Here is a 14,954-nt window from a genome sequence, read left to right as displayed (position 1 = left end):
TGCTGATTTCATTTCTTAGGTCTTATGGTCTAATAATGTGTATGTCTGAACTAGACAATCATTTTTTAGGTTTAGGAGTGATATTGTGAACAAACACATGTGATACAAGGTTGACAGATAATAATAAACTGTTGGATATAAATTATGATAAATGACACAAAGTGTCTGAGCTAAAAGTAGCCACTTGAGGAGTGCAAAAAGGACCGTCAAAAGTACACATATGAATAACAAATGTGAGATTGAGGATGAAACACCAGCTAAGACAAAAGTCAAATGTTTCCCATATAGTCTTTAAAGCTTTCTAACATTAAAGTGTTAAAATATTAATACTTTATAAAAGCTCACCATATTCATAATTGTGAGAATGAATCTTTTAGCAGCTTCTGGTCCATAGTAGCTGACCATGGCAGGATCAGCGACAACTAAGGTCTCCACGTTATAATCTTGAGGTACTTTATAGGAGTATCGTTTTCCTCTTCCATTTTCTGTTAATTTTCTGTTCTTATTTTTCTGTTTTTCTGCAAGATGAAAATGAAATTCCCATCTTAACTAGTAAGAGGTATAAAATATAATTAAACGACATGTAATCCAAGTTATAACTACTGGGTGCATCAGTAAAAGCAAGAATTGATAGGCTGTTTTATTAAATAATTCAAAAACAATAGCCAGCGTCAAGATCCTGTTAAATCATTTTAGAAATTTGACAAGAACTGGATTCACATGTATCAAAGACAATTTTACTGCTGGATTATGACACCACATAGATACAGTCAGTTACTGCTATTATGAACAAAGAAGATATGTTCAACAAATGTATTGTATCCTTTGCTGCTGTAGAAACACGCATTATCAGGTAATGTGGCTAATCAGCTCCTAGGTAGACCCAAAACTAGAAAGACAAAATGTCAAAGAACCAGGTAATTAAATACTCATACACAAATGCAAACACAAAATACGAGAAACAGGCTATGCATTAGCAGGTAATTCACATTGAACTTGAACCATTAATACATTGCTAATATGTGATGGTCACTCATACAACATTAGTGGATACATGGCATTCAGCAGAGACAATAAAATTGCAAAAGACAGTGGGGTAGCACTAAACATCAAAAATAAAATTCAGGCAAAGTTAATCTATGTGAGAAAAGGGTCTCAGAATCTATATGGATCAAACTTATAAAAAATATGGGAGCATATATTTTTACATGGGTATAATTTTATACATACAGTATGTTACAGATGCCCATGTTTAGATATTACTTATAATACCATTTTATCTGGAAACTATTTAAACGTTAATGAGTAGTTATCATGGGAGATTTTAATTTTCCTCATATAGATTGAGAAACCCAACATATAGGCATGTCAGTAGCTGAAACTAAAATGGCAGACATGGCTAACAATTGCTTCCTTACTCACTTTGTGAGAATACATACTAGTGGTACTGATGGAACTGATTTAGTGTTTCCCCAAAATAATTCAAAACAATATATTGTATATTTTGAAATACAATAGGTTCAAAACAAATATGACCTGAAATCAATAAATTAGCAACAGTCCAAAGGAATTGTGCTGGAAGCACATTAAATGTACAAATTAAAGGCTAAAAATGAGTGACCCAAATGTAATTGCAGAAAGCTACAGTATGTGTCTGCTCCTCTCCAGACTGACTTTAGAACAGAAATATAATTTGTCTAACTAAAGAAGCACTAAAACAGTGAATGAACCTTTCCTTGCAAGACATCAGCTTTTACAACAGCAATCAGAAACAATTAAGTGAGTGTTGTTCCATTAACACTTTGTAAATTGAATTTAAAGAAAGTTCAACTATTACTCTTAAACACTGCTGCTAAGGCCCAAACCAACGCCTTTTCTGATAAATACAGTATATTGGTGTGGGCTATAATTTAATATTTATTGTATAAAATTACTGTACTACAACTTTAACCATATCCAAGTGAGGGTGGTACCTACCTTTTTATTTAGTGAAATGATAAATATATTATGTTAAACTATATTTGGATATGTTCTGAAATATAGAATATTTTTAATTTTTCAACTATACTTAAAATACATTTTTTCTTAAATATGCAAGTAATGTTGAATAGTTATCAAAAGAGAACAAAATTAATTTACATATTAAATATGTTCAAATATACAGACAAGTATGCATATATATGAATACTTTAAATTTTCATACAATTTCAATATATGCAAAATACAAATACAACATATACTGTACCATAAAAAAATGGCACATTATTATTTAATCTGCTCACAGAGAAAGAGAAGGTCATTTTCAGCCGGGAAGCTTTTTTTCTAGCAAGGTCTTTATTTTTATTCCTAATAGTTGTTATTAGCCATCACAAGGAAAAATATATCTTCAATGTCATTGGCTTACAGTAAATAACCTCACTCTTAAACAGGAGTTTCACTCAGGATTTACAATAGCAATAATGTAGACTGATTGCAGAATGTAATTGACAATAATAAGCAAAAGTATATCCAGTCTCCTTTGAAACTGATGTTGCACAAACAGTAGTTAAAGTCTTTATCACATTCCTTTTCTCCTCTAGGACAATTAAGTATAATTTTAGAAAAGGGCATTTCAGCTGCTGTTGATGTCAACAGAACTGGTTGACCTTGCATTGAAGTTTGCATAACATAAATGTTTTGTCATTCTTCCTTACATAATAAAAATTGCTTTAGTGGTGCAGCCTTCATTTCAACCTACTGTATTTTGTACTTTCTAGCTAGCGATGACATTTTCTCTGAGAACATTAAACCTTTCCTTAGAGAAAAAGGGGTTTTATCCATTCCCTGCCATAGTGAGACATCACCTCGTAGAATTAAAAGCTGCAGACATCTGGAAGGAGTTTCCAGTATGTGAAACAAAGTTCTTATTGTGAGCTGATTTACAGCTCCTAAGAAGACCCATGATGGGATCAGGGCCTATGAGTGTCAATAACCAGGTTTCTGTGGTGGATCAAATTTTACTTTATATTGGCATTCTAAGAGCAATCACATGCAAAAAGAAAGATAATAAAAGATAGTGTGCTGGTGCTTTATACCGCAGTCTCACAGCTCCAGGATGCTGAGCTAAATCTCCATACTGTAGATAAATCCAGTTTAATTAAAAAAACAAAATAGTATACATAATATTACAAATAATATATAATGTACAAAATATAATAGTATATAATATAATACCCATTTTTTGTTTTTCTATATAAAGTATAGAGAGATTAAGTTGAGTTAAATCTATGAAAATGTGTTGATTAATAATCTGTATAAAAGGTGAAAGACAGAACCGTGCCCCTTCTTGTGTGATGGAGACTGCCTGGTTACTAACAAAATGATTGAAGCCAGACTGTCAATAAAAGTAGCTGTCTTTAGAATAAAATGTTCTGTTTCAACAATCAGCACACTAGTTCAGAAAGACAAGCAAAATTTGAGGGCCAGTCCACATCCTAAAAGGAAGAGGGTCACCGTGCTAGGACTGTCACATCCATCTGCACCATTGCCCTCAGATTACATTGACTACAGTACAAATAATTCCAGGAAGAATCAACTCAAGCATCCGCAGGGTGACTATCACTCATTTTCTACATAAAACACTTTGTATGTGTATGCAATCACATTTTAGATGGAAGCAATTTAGATGTCACATGTTGGGAGTGGAAAGACAACGTTATCATTTTTGTAGGTCACAGAATATTCGAGTTAGTGGCTGAGAGGATGGTAAAGTGTTTTGTTCTTCACTTAATGCCACTTTGTCCTCAACAGACCTCACCATGAGGTGGATCCCTGTACGTGGTTTCAGCAGTGTAAAAAGGTATGAGCCTTATCTTAACTGGCAAAATAGTCAAATAAAATATATTGAGGCCTCTGTAAAATATGGCCAACGGTTTAAAGCATGTGTAGTAGTATTATTCACTGTCCTAGAACATACTGTAGCTGTTGCAAATAATACTATAAAGAGCCATTCATATTGTTTGATCAACAAATATACCGTAGTCAATGAACTACTTTAAAGCTAGATGTATTGAACAACATTTACATTTTTCTATTAAACTTCGAGATTTTTTAATTTTTTTGTTATATGTGTGTTTTTCACATCTCGACTCACAGCCAAACCCAAGGCAGAACGAGGAAATGTCGGCTGACTCCTCTGACCAGCCCACATTTAGCCTCACATATTTTAGCATGTTACACATGACACAGTTTCATATCTCAGGTTCAGCACTGATTGGAATACAGGTGGGTAACTTGCCTACACCACAAGCATGGAACGGCCGGAAACTAAGAGAGTCCTGGCTGACTTGTCTCACCCTACCCCCAGTAGCGTAGTTCCTAGAATCCCAGTCTTCTGCTCACATGACTCAGGCGATACCTGAATCACAGAACTGAACTTGTGCTTAGGTAAGTGCCTTTACTTGTTGAGCCAATCAGGAGCCCTCATATGTCAGAGAATCATATGTCAGAGAATCTAACTTGCAAGAAATTGTAGTGATAAGCTTTCTTTTATGTTACAGAATGTCAGAGAGATCAGTATCAAGATACAGCATATGACAATGTGTAAATCAGGCTTTCTCGTTTAGTAAATTCCAAATCAAACCAATATAATCAGTCAGTATAGAAAAAAACACACCAGTTAATTTGTTATTGCGGGGGCATTGCAGTGGCTCTGTGGCTAAGGATCTGTGCCTGTGGCTAGAAGGTTGCCGGTTTGTATCCCGCGGCTGCCAGAGGAATCCTACTCTGTTAGACCCCTGAGCAAGGCCCTTAACCCCAACAGCTCCAGGGGCACCATATAAATGGTTGTCCCTGTGCTCTGACCCCAGGCTTCTCTCCCTGTCTGTGTGTCTCATGGAGAGCAAGCTGGGGTATGTGAAAAGACAAATTCCTAATACAAGAAATTGTATATGGCCAATGAAGTGATCTTATTCTTTTGTAATATGGTTAGATCACGAAAGGATGTGTGCACTAAAATACTGTCTTCACAGTCAAAAACCCCAATCAAAATGTACCAAAGACAGCAAACTGACAGTACTTCCCAGAACAATGCAGTGTGGGTAATGTCAAGGTAACATAAACACATACATACACATCAACGTCAACATTTCTAATGCATAGCATCTTTGCAAGTATTTTCATGTAAAACTTGAATGTTCTTTGTTCTGTCAGTTTTTATCAATGTATACAATAAAAAGAAATAGGAAAAAAATGTTGAAAAAATTTCAGTGTTTTGATTCTTTTCAGTGGTCCATATTTAATTTTCTACTATTCATTTAACTAAGCAGGTGTGAGATTCTTTTTCAATTACATGATGTAATGTTTAATTGCATGAAGGTCTATAGGAATGTGTAATGATATGCCAGATGTAAATGGAAGAATTGAATAATCTTGTGTAAAAAACATAACTGGTCTCAACAGGATACTAAACGGAAGGCTCTTGAATAGGACTTTAATCAAGATGTTTTAATTCGACAACCACTTTATTTGCATTTCAAAGACCCTTGTACTTTAGTGAGAAGTGCACTCATTGAGTAATCAGGATATTATTCTTTGAAATGTGTTTAATACTTATTAAATGTCACAAGCTGGGCAACCAAAACACAGATTTTTAGAACATTATCCCAGTGATTGGATGTTTTGTTTTTTTTAGAAAAGTTTAACTAAGGCACTAACAAAAAAAATGAGGAACCTATCCAGAATCAGGATGATTCATTTGCTAATTTAAAAAATAACATAAAACATACATTTCATATTTATTTTCTAGTTTTACTAAATAAAATAATAACTAATCTTTTCAATAATAATAGTAATAAGAATGTCACCTTTATTCATGCACTGTAAATGTATAGTAATTTACATACCAGGCAGAATGCCACAATAGTCTTGTGTGTTCTGTCTCACTGTTTTCTCCTCCATAGAGCGTTTTCTCCTGTAGACACGGTGAGCATGGCCTGTTATAGCCAGTGTGTCATTCAGAGGTTCAATAAACAAAAAGTCCTCATTCACCTGAATAAACCCCATCTGGAAAATAAAGCATATTCACATAAAGTATTAAATAGCATTCTTAAATCAGCCAATGCTAAACATTTGAGAAAATATTATTATACAGTACTTAATGATAAAAATACAAGCTGGCACAGTGGCCCACTGGGGCCCTGGGTTCAATTCTAGACATGTTCTGCATGGAGTTTGGATGTACAGTATAGTACGCCCTGTGTTTGCACAGTTTTACCATGGGAGCTCCAGTTTCCTCCCATCTTCCAAAGACATACTATATCAGTAAGTTGATCGACTTCTGCGAAAAAATTGGCCCTAGGGCAAGAATATCATGTCTGTATTTGTGTCTGTCTGCCCAGTGATGGACTGGCGTCCCATCCGGGGTGTAGCCTGCCTTCCACCTGTTGTTTGCAGGGATTGGCTCCAACTCCCCCGTGACCCCAAATTGGATGCAGCAGTTACAAAACGGATGGATAAAAATGTATTTCTTCTTCATTATTAAAATCTGTAATCTTTATTTCTTTTGCCTTTATTTCAATATTGAATTCAAGAAGAAATAATTATTTTTAAAATAAACTATAAACATTTTCACAGGTTCAGGTTAAGCCTTTTTCTTGTGTTATGTACCTTGCTATTTTTTTCTGCTTTGAACAACAAGGTACAGGCTTTAAAGTCCATAGGCAATACAGTATATTCAACTCAATTATGTGCTTAAATCACTGTTGGAGGCAAGGGGGAGTTAAATGTCTATGTTCCAAGTGTTCCAAGTGACTAAATAGAACTTCTGTTAAAATATGGTCTGGTTGGTTTGGACGAGTTTAGGACTTAGGTGACTTCAGCATGTATACAGTCCAAAGTGAAAAATCATGTTAAAAAAATGTAATGCTAAATGCTGTATGTGGGTTTATGTAATTTCCAGTGTTTCAGCTTCATTCGTACTAAACTTTCTTAATTTAAAGCCCGGAAGCTCAGTGGTTGGTTGTGCTTGTTAATACCCTCTTAAGCAGGGGAAACCAAATGTTTTTTTTTTCTTGCGGTCTACCACAAAACACTATACAACGAACATTAAAGGTTTTCTTTATTCCAGCTTCCACACACTGTAATTGTTAGTACTAAAATAAAATGCTTACTTTTCTTTAGCCAATGTCATTAAGATAGGATGAAACATATTTTAATAATTAAAAAAATGTTTTAAAGCCAAAAACAAGTCTGCATGGGACCTTACTGAAGTGTTTTTCATTGACTGTTTGTTAATGAAGTTCACTAGCATTGCGGTCATGCTGGTTTTGTTTATTTGTTGCCAGAAATTGTCAGTTTCTAGGTTACTCAATAAAACAAAATCCAAATCCTGGACAAAGCTCTTTCATTGTCTTTTTTCACCTCATTGACCGAAGAGTTTGTTTTCAAATCTTCTTACATCTAAAGATGACTTCAGGGATAAGATATGTCACAGAAATATATCTTAAACACATGCCTTTGTCTCTTCAATCTTTGTCATACAAGAAATGTCATCTTGTATAAATTTTCTAGCGCTTAAAAGGTAAAACTCAGGACATGCTAGCACAACATAAATGATCTCACATCCTGACTATAGTCTCAATATTGATTGGGGTTACTTTAATGACATCACCATCCTAAAGATGAGAAGCCAACACTGAGTGGACTTCAGGTAAAAACACACTGCTTGGCAGATTCTGTCTCTTTGAAATGCATAAGGTATTAACATACCTTTGAAAACTTGCAATTATTTAATTTGAATAGTAAAATGTTTTATTTCATTTGTAGATTACTGAAGTCCTTAAAACAGCATTGACTTTTCATTTCTAATCCCCTGTCCACACATGATTAATGGCGTAGCCAGGACTACAGCAAACATTCACATAAATGTCTTGAGAAATCTAGCTTGCAGATGTTTCAACTGGAAAGTCAGGAACAACATAACATGAAAAGATGTTTTATATTTAAATCAACCTCCGTTATCAAAAAGCAGTTTATTCTTGTTAAGGGTTATGGGCAACTGAAGCCTGTCCTGGAAGCATGTCTTTGGAAGGTGGGAGGAAGGTGGGAGAAAATCCACGTGAACATGGATAGGTTATGTGAACTTCATAAAGAAGGCACTCCAGTCCAAAACTGTATCCATGACACTAAAGCTGAGAGGCAGCAGTGCTGTCCACCACTTCAACACCATATTTTTCAAAATGAAATATTTTTCTTACATTAAAAACTGTGTTAAACCAAATAATATTGTAGAGATATTTTAAATAGCAATTAGATAAAAATACAACTTTCTAAGGGGTAAATCCTTACACCTATGTGTTACTGTGCTTTGCACTTCAAAGATATCTTCTTGCAATGTGTTTTGTTCTTCTTTGAAAGATATCATTGTGTTTGTTGAAAGCATTTAACATTACTGCAACAACTGTACGTGTATAATGTAGTACAGTATGTTGTGCACTTTGTTTCAGATCTGCAGAATTTCCATCAACTTCCAGGAGCTGTCATGAGCCTTAGGAAACTTAAACAGGCCCAGAAATTTACATTACAGGTCAGTTAATACAAATAACAAGCCCACACTACCTTCTCCTGCCGTGCACAAGTAGAATTACCAAATTTCAATGCCACTTTCAATAACTTAAATGATCTATATGCAAGTATTCATGAGGCAGTAAAGACAAAGCACAGTAAGTAATCCCTAAATACCTAAGAGAATTACCTGATGTCTGAAAGGAATATTACTGAGATTAGTTACTTTAAAACCTGTGGAGAAGGCTTATTTATTCAAAATTCATTTAATACTCAGAACATCAAAAGACTAAACAGTACATCATTTCTGTAATTAAAAGAAGCTCATTAAGTTTGGAAGCTGACTAACGCTCAACTTTATTTAACTGCTCAACTTTATTTAGCATATTCCAAAGGATATACACACCTGTACACATGATATATGCCTTACTAAGAACACTTTGTCATGGTGTGTTTTAAGAGCAACAGTTGAAAAGAATATTAGTTAGTTCTCAATGCTGAGAGTAAACTTGTAAAAGAACAAGTAAAAGGTTTATTCCATGCTGAAATAAACGTTTCGGCCGTGGAGCCTTCTTCAGGTATGAGAAAGACAAGGCAGTAGGCAAAAGGTAATGTAGCGGGAGAACAAAGGCTGAGAGAGAGGAGGAGCGAGAAGCGGGAGCAGGGGACAGAAAGAGAGGCCAACCAAGAGGTGTGAAGGTCAAAGTCAGCTGCCATGAACATGTGAGCATCTTAAAGGTCTTCCTTTCAAAACATATACAGTACATGTCCATTTCTCAAAGTTGGGTATGCTCATAATAAATTAAAGATGGCTTTAAAAATTAAAAATATTTCATAAATTATAAATGGAATGGCAAGCTTGGTTTCTTCTCACCCAAACTCAAAGATGCTGTAATAGTAGAAAACACTTATATAGGCTTTGATACTTATGCCCATCCAATTATTTTCTAACTGCTTCTTCCAATTCAGGGTCACAGTAGAGTGAGAGCCTATCCTGGCAAGCAATGGGTACAAGGCAGGGTATACCCTGGATGGGACACCAGTCCATTGCAAGACAGACACACAGATATAACACACATATGCATACACACTCACAAAGGGTCCATTTTCCCCAGAAATCAATTAACCTACCACTGTGTTTTTGGACTGTGGGTGGAAACCAGAGCACCCAGAAGAAACTCACATGAACATACACTATACAAAATCCACACAGATACAGTATCCCCCCTAGTCTGGAATTGAACCCAGGGCCCCAGTGCTGAGAGGCAGTAATGCTAAACACTGCACCACCCTAAGACTTATATACTTATTCAATTTCCTTTAATTATATTTTTATTCCTGTCATTTTTATTCCTTAACCTATGCCTAATAGGACCTTGGATAAAAAGAAAAAGTAAGAAAAAAAACTTCTTCAGACTGATAGATCTCACAGAAATTCACTGGATATTCAGAAAAGATAATACAACAGAGGTTGTACTTTGCTTGCATTTAACTTATCACTTTATATGAATACTCAAGTATTTTCCAATAAACTAGACAAAGTACATAAAAACAGCATTAAACAACCAACTGGAAAGCGATATCTGCAACAGTTAATTATTCTGGTGCACTGCAAGTAAGTATAGTTTTTTTACCCAGTGAAGTTGCATTGCAAGTAAGACTGCACCAGTATATTTAGGTGCCTATATACATTGCATTCCTACTTGGAAATTAAATGCAGTTGCTTTGGACTACAGAGGAATCAGGACTGGAGTTGTACAACTGTCAACAGATTTGAGTTCTTATTGTACGTATGTAGATGACAGAAATTGTAAATTCAAAGGAACTTGCAAATAGCATTTATACTACTATATTTCTAAAGCTTAAAAAGAGATCAAAGGTCAAAGGCTGTAAAACCATAAAAGTGTAACTTTATAACCTGTCATGGCACATACTGTATAACCTGTCTTAGAAAAAAATCAGTGAGTGACACTTTCACTGAAGAAACAATCTACAAAATGTCAGACATCTTCAAGCACTACAAAACACACATTTTAAAGCTGTCTTTAAATAGTAGATGATTTCCTTTTGCTTATATTTAATCTATATTCTTGATTGTATAAAAAAGAATCGCTATGCTTTATTTATATAATGTGCAGTGTTTCCAAGTGCTTCGAGATAGTGTAAAATGAATATCATTTATATTCATGCGTTCTAAGGTACTGTAACATGTACTTATACAGTACATTAAATTAACACTTCTGATTAGTATCTGTCATAAGACTGAATGTGTTAGTTTCTCCTTTTTTGTTTTGGACATATTAACTCATTCATCATCTGCATACACTTTCATCCTACACGATAAGCCAGTACAGGGCACAAGGTGATACCACCTGATTTTAAAGACAGCTCTTCAAAACAAAATAATGAAAAATTAAAACTAATTGATCAATTACTTAAGACTGAAAGAACATATCATTAGACCAATTAAGACAGAAACCAAAGAACTGCAGTGGCCTAAACCCTGATTTTATTCAAACTGACCTAATCTGTTTTTTTTCATAGCCCAAACTAAGAAAATAATTATAAAATCTATTTTGACACTTCCCAAACTTTAAAATATTTAAACAATTATAGTTTAAAAATAAATTAGACATTGTTGTAGTTTTATCAACTGAGGAACAAAGCAGAATGTGAAAAAGAACCTATCCGCATTTAAAATGTATTCTTTTTGCTGTTCAGTACAGAGGGGTGCTGCTTTAAGTTAATGCAAGTCAGTGATTCAAGTCAAAAGTCTTGGGAAGATGTCCAAACCATGAAAACCACAGGAGCTCACTATAAACCTCAGGAGGTCACTAATGATTGTACACTGAGGCTTTTATATGATTTTACATTGTCTATGTGCCCATGATCCAAAACTCTTCACAGCATTTCATGCCCCCGCAGCATTCATTTTATAATATTGCAATTTGCTCTAAAATGCAGCTATTCACACCTGTAACATTTAAGGTACTTTGCCTTAATTAAGATCAACAAACATGGCAAGCAATCCAGATCCCCTGCTGTTTGAAGCTGAAAAATATGAGCAAAGAATTAGGTAACTTATGTAAAATCCTCAACCTGTGTCTAAGACTGCTGTGTAGAAACTGGGCAGCTGGCTTTGTGAGGTCTGCAAGGTATTATAAAGTGTTCCATTCATATAAATGCAGTGACTGTGGGTATAATTGCTTTGCCTAGTCTTACACAGACATTGAGCTAAAGTTTTGCAGGCAGCTGCACACCAAGTTTCTGGAAAAAGAGTAGTTATTAAATTGCTTATCCTTTAGGCTACTGCTGTTACTGGCTAGGCTGCTATAGGTATATGTGCATCAGAGTTACAGTTTAAAACAACAAAAAACATGCTTGTATTTTTTATTAGTTCATTTTAACCTGCAGAAGAAACTGTGGTAAACACTCAAACAATGAAGCACTTTTTTTTTTCAAACAATAAAGCACAGTCATGCTGTGTACAAACCCTTTAAAACACATCAAAAAGAAGATACTAATTAAAAGTATGTAAGTTTTTTGTTTGTTCCTGTATGGCTAACCTTGCTTAATCAATAACACCTGCATTGGGTTCAAAACACACTAGGTTTTGGGAAGCTGTCCTCCACATAATCGGTTTAGAACAACATCCCTTCTATAAAACGATTTGAAGGTTTGCCATTGTAGTAAATCGACAGGACTCAGTTTTGACTGGTAACTGCTTAAGTAATAATACATGGGTTAAAGTACTGTAATACTTGTTTCTATTGCACTAAACCAGCTCTCTTGGCCACAGTCTGATTGTATTATAAAAGCACAGGATCCTCACAGGAAACCCCAGTACTGGTATCTGGTGGATATCACTTTCTTTGAACCTGTGGAGACCTGCCTCAGTTTTTTCCTTTGTACCAATTATCACTGATGTGAAAAGAACAGTCATCAAGTTTCAGCTAGTGAGTGAGCTTTACCTAGCAGAAAACACTGGGCTATTTTTGTTATCCCTCCAGCAGTATCCTTCTTAAAAGAACCTAAGTAGAAAGAGAATAAAAGTCTAGGATTCCTGTAGTGAAAGAGACTGAACAAGCTACTGTAGCCTTATTCAGATATGTATTTTAAGTTCACTGATGTGAATGTAAAACTAATAATTATTTCCAAAAGAAATCACACAAATAATACAAATTAAGGAAGGGGAATAACAATAATTTCGTGACTATTTATTTGACATTGTGCTAAATCGCAACATTTTCGGGGGGGTTTTTTGTGTTCAATTTGGATTTGAAAGCCATTTCTAAGTTCATTGAAAATAAAACACACACCTTGTGTCTTTCCTCATCTAATCGTATTGGATAAAATGATCTGTTAAATTAACAGCATAACTGATACTTTCCTGAATTAAGTACACGTCTCTCTTGTACCGTAACGTACAGTACGGTCCTTCATGCATACATAATGTGAAAGATCACTTGCTACGAGAATAAGAAATAATATAATATTGTGGTGTGGGGATAAAATCAACACGATTTTCGAAAACTACAACCTGTCAAAATTCTTCATGAACGAAAGGGTTATATTTACCAGCCCGACGCAGGTGCTGAAGGAGGCAATGGATTCTGCGTAATTGAGAACAGTCCCACTGTAATAACATGATCTTTCTGTGCTAGAGGAGGAAGGAACTGGTGAATTGTGCAGAGACGCCTTTCGTGCTTTAAGTCGTTTTTCTACCATGAATTTCTGGGATAGAAATCGGCTGTCTCTTTTTAGAATGAGATACAAATCCTTGCCAAAAGCTGGGATTTTGAGCCTCAGAGCCGAGGAAGCGAGTGTTTGCGGTCCTGGAGGTTCCCAGTGGTATAACTCTTGAGATTCGTATTCTTCCCAGTTGGAAATGGAGCGGACCTCCCGAGAGCTGCTGCCAGCACTGGCGTCTCTCTCCTGACCGTCTGATCTCTCAGGAATCGGCGGACTCGTGTCTGGTAAAACCTCCGGGAAAACTATATCGGACTCTGAATCCTGGAAGAACTGTAAACCTGAACAAATAAGAAAGTGTGATAATAAAAACTGTGTCGGGGTCGGGTAGAAAGCATTTAATTATTTTAGTAGTAAAAAAAAATATTTTAATATCTTATGTTGTAAGGATGTATTGAAGAGTCGTTCAAAGACTCTTCTAACCGCTACACCAGGTGGCACGTCACCTGCTTATTGGTCCTTTTCTCCAGATTCCTTAGTGGATGAAATAAAATGTACTTCGTGACTTCCTAACGCACTATCACAATTTGGTTTATGTAAATTTTATAAAAAAGTTTTGCACTTCCATTAAATATATTCAGAAAAAATGTATAAATGCATAAATAAATGTAGGTATTTACCTGTTGCCGTCAAAAAACACAATTGATACAAAATGCTGCAAAGGCTGCTTAGATGCATAGTCCCTACAGCTGTTCAGTGCAGCTTTCTTAAATCAACTTGATGTTATTAGTAACAATGCCGAAATCCTTCAAAGAAATTCGCTTTCCCACAAACGTACACAAAATTATGTGTTATTTGTGTGCTGTCTGTTGGTTTTTACATCCATATCCCGGTAACTGCGGTTCTTTTTTCCTCTGACATGAGATTTAAGTTTCCGAATGAATGAGCTTGAGTCCCGCGGAGTAAAACTCAAAAGTCAGCACAGAATTAGAGCCGAGAATAGTAGAGGAGAGAAAGGGAAAGAGTGAGTGAGAGAGAGATCGGTACAGATCACATACGGTGCAGTATGTAGGATGTATATAGAACACAGTGAGCAGTAGAGAGCACTAGAGCACCCAGACAACATGCCCTATATACCGTTATGCCTGGCCTCAAGTAGAGAATCGTTAAATGCTTATAGAATTAGTACAAATAGGTGGGAAGGTGGGTGGAGGCTAATTTCCAGTCAGCCTTTTTCCATAATATATGAGTTGACACAAAATGTCACTATGTAAAGCACTGTAGCAAATCTGACGTTAAACACTTGATGTTTTAAAATTTTAAAATCACATTAATAAATTTATAGAAAGGTAAATTTTGACAAAAAGTGTGAAAACGACGTTTTTATTACTTTTACAAAGAAAGCGTGAGAGGATTCGTTCCAATTTACGGATAAAAGTTATCGAGAGTCCTTTGAGAACAAGGAGTTAGTTTTCCCCTTAGTTTGCATTGCGGGAATTAAGAAAGTGCATAGCAATAATATTTCCAAGCCCATGTATCTTAACATAAGACATATTGTACATATTTCAGAAATACAAGTACAGTCCTGTTAGCCACTGTGATAGCACTTTTTTTCTTTTAAACTGGTCAACCGTTTTTCGTAAGTGCTGTATTTTGGTATCTGTCATTTCCTGTTCTGTTTTTTTTTTAATAAAAATGTGTTAACATCCATATAGTGAATCTTA

At 35.3% G+C, this 14,954-nt stretch overlaps 1 protein-coding gene across 1 annotated transcript in view; it reads right to left on the bottom strand.

Moving 5' to 3' along the window:
- The window catches only part of LOC148837604 (A disintegrin and metalloproteinase with thrombospondin motifs 19-like), a 113,612-nt gene extending 99,644 nt beyond the window's left edge, over nucleotides 1-13,968 (bottom strand). The window contains exons 1-4 of the mRNA XM_088911847.1: nucleotides 13,911-13,968; nucleotides 13,120-13,571; nucleotides 5,883-6,042; nucleotides 346-518 (exon numbers count right to left, since the gene is read on the bottom strand). Coding sequence (XP_088767973.1) covers nucleotides 346-518; nucleotides 5,883-6,042; nucleotides 13,120-13,571; nucleotides 13,911-13,968 — 843 coding nt within the window. The remainder of the gene's footprint in view (nucleotides 1-345; nucleotides 519-5,882; nucleotides 6,043-13,119; nucleotides 13,572-13,910) is intronic.
- Between the last annotated feature and the right edge of the window lie 986 nt (nucleotides 13,969-14,954).

The sequence above is a fragment of the Atractosteus spatula genome, chromosome 3 (genome assembly GCF_055471065.1).
Source record: "Atractosteus spatula isolate fAtrSpa1 chromosome 3, fAtrSpa1.hap1, whole genome shotgun sequence".
Taxonomy (NCBI): Eukaryota; Metazoa; Chordata; class Actinopteri; order Semionotiformes; family Lepisosteidae; genus Atractosteus; species Atractosteus spatula.
This window is presented reverse-complemented; position numbering and strand designations above follow the sequence as displayed.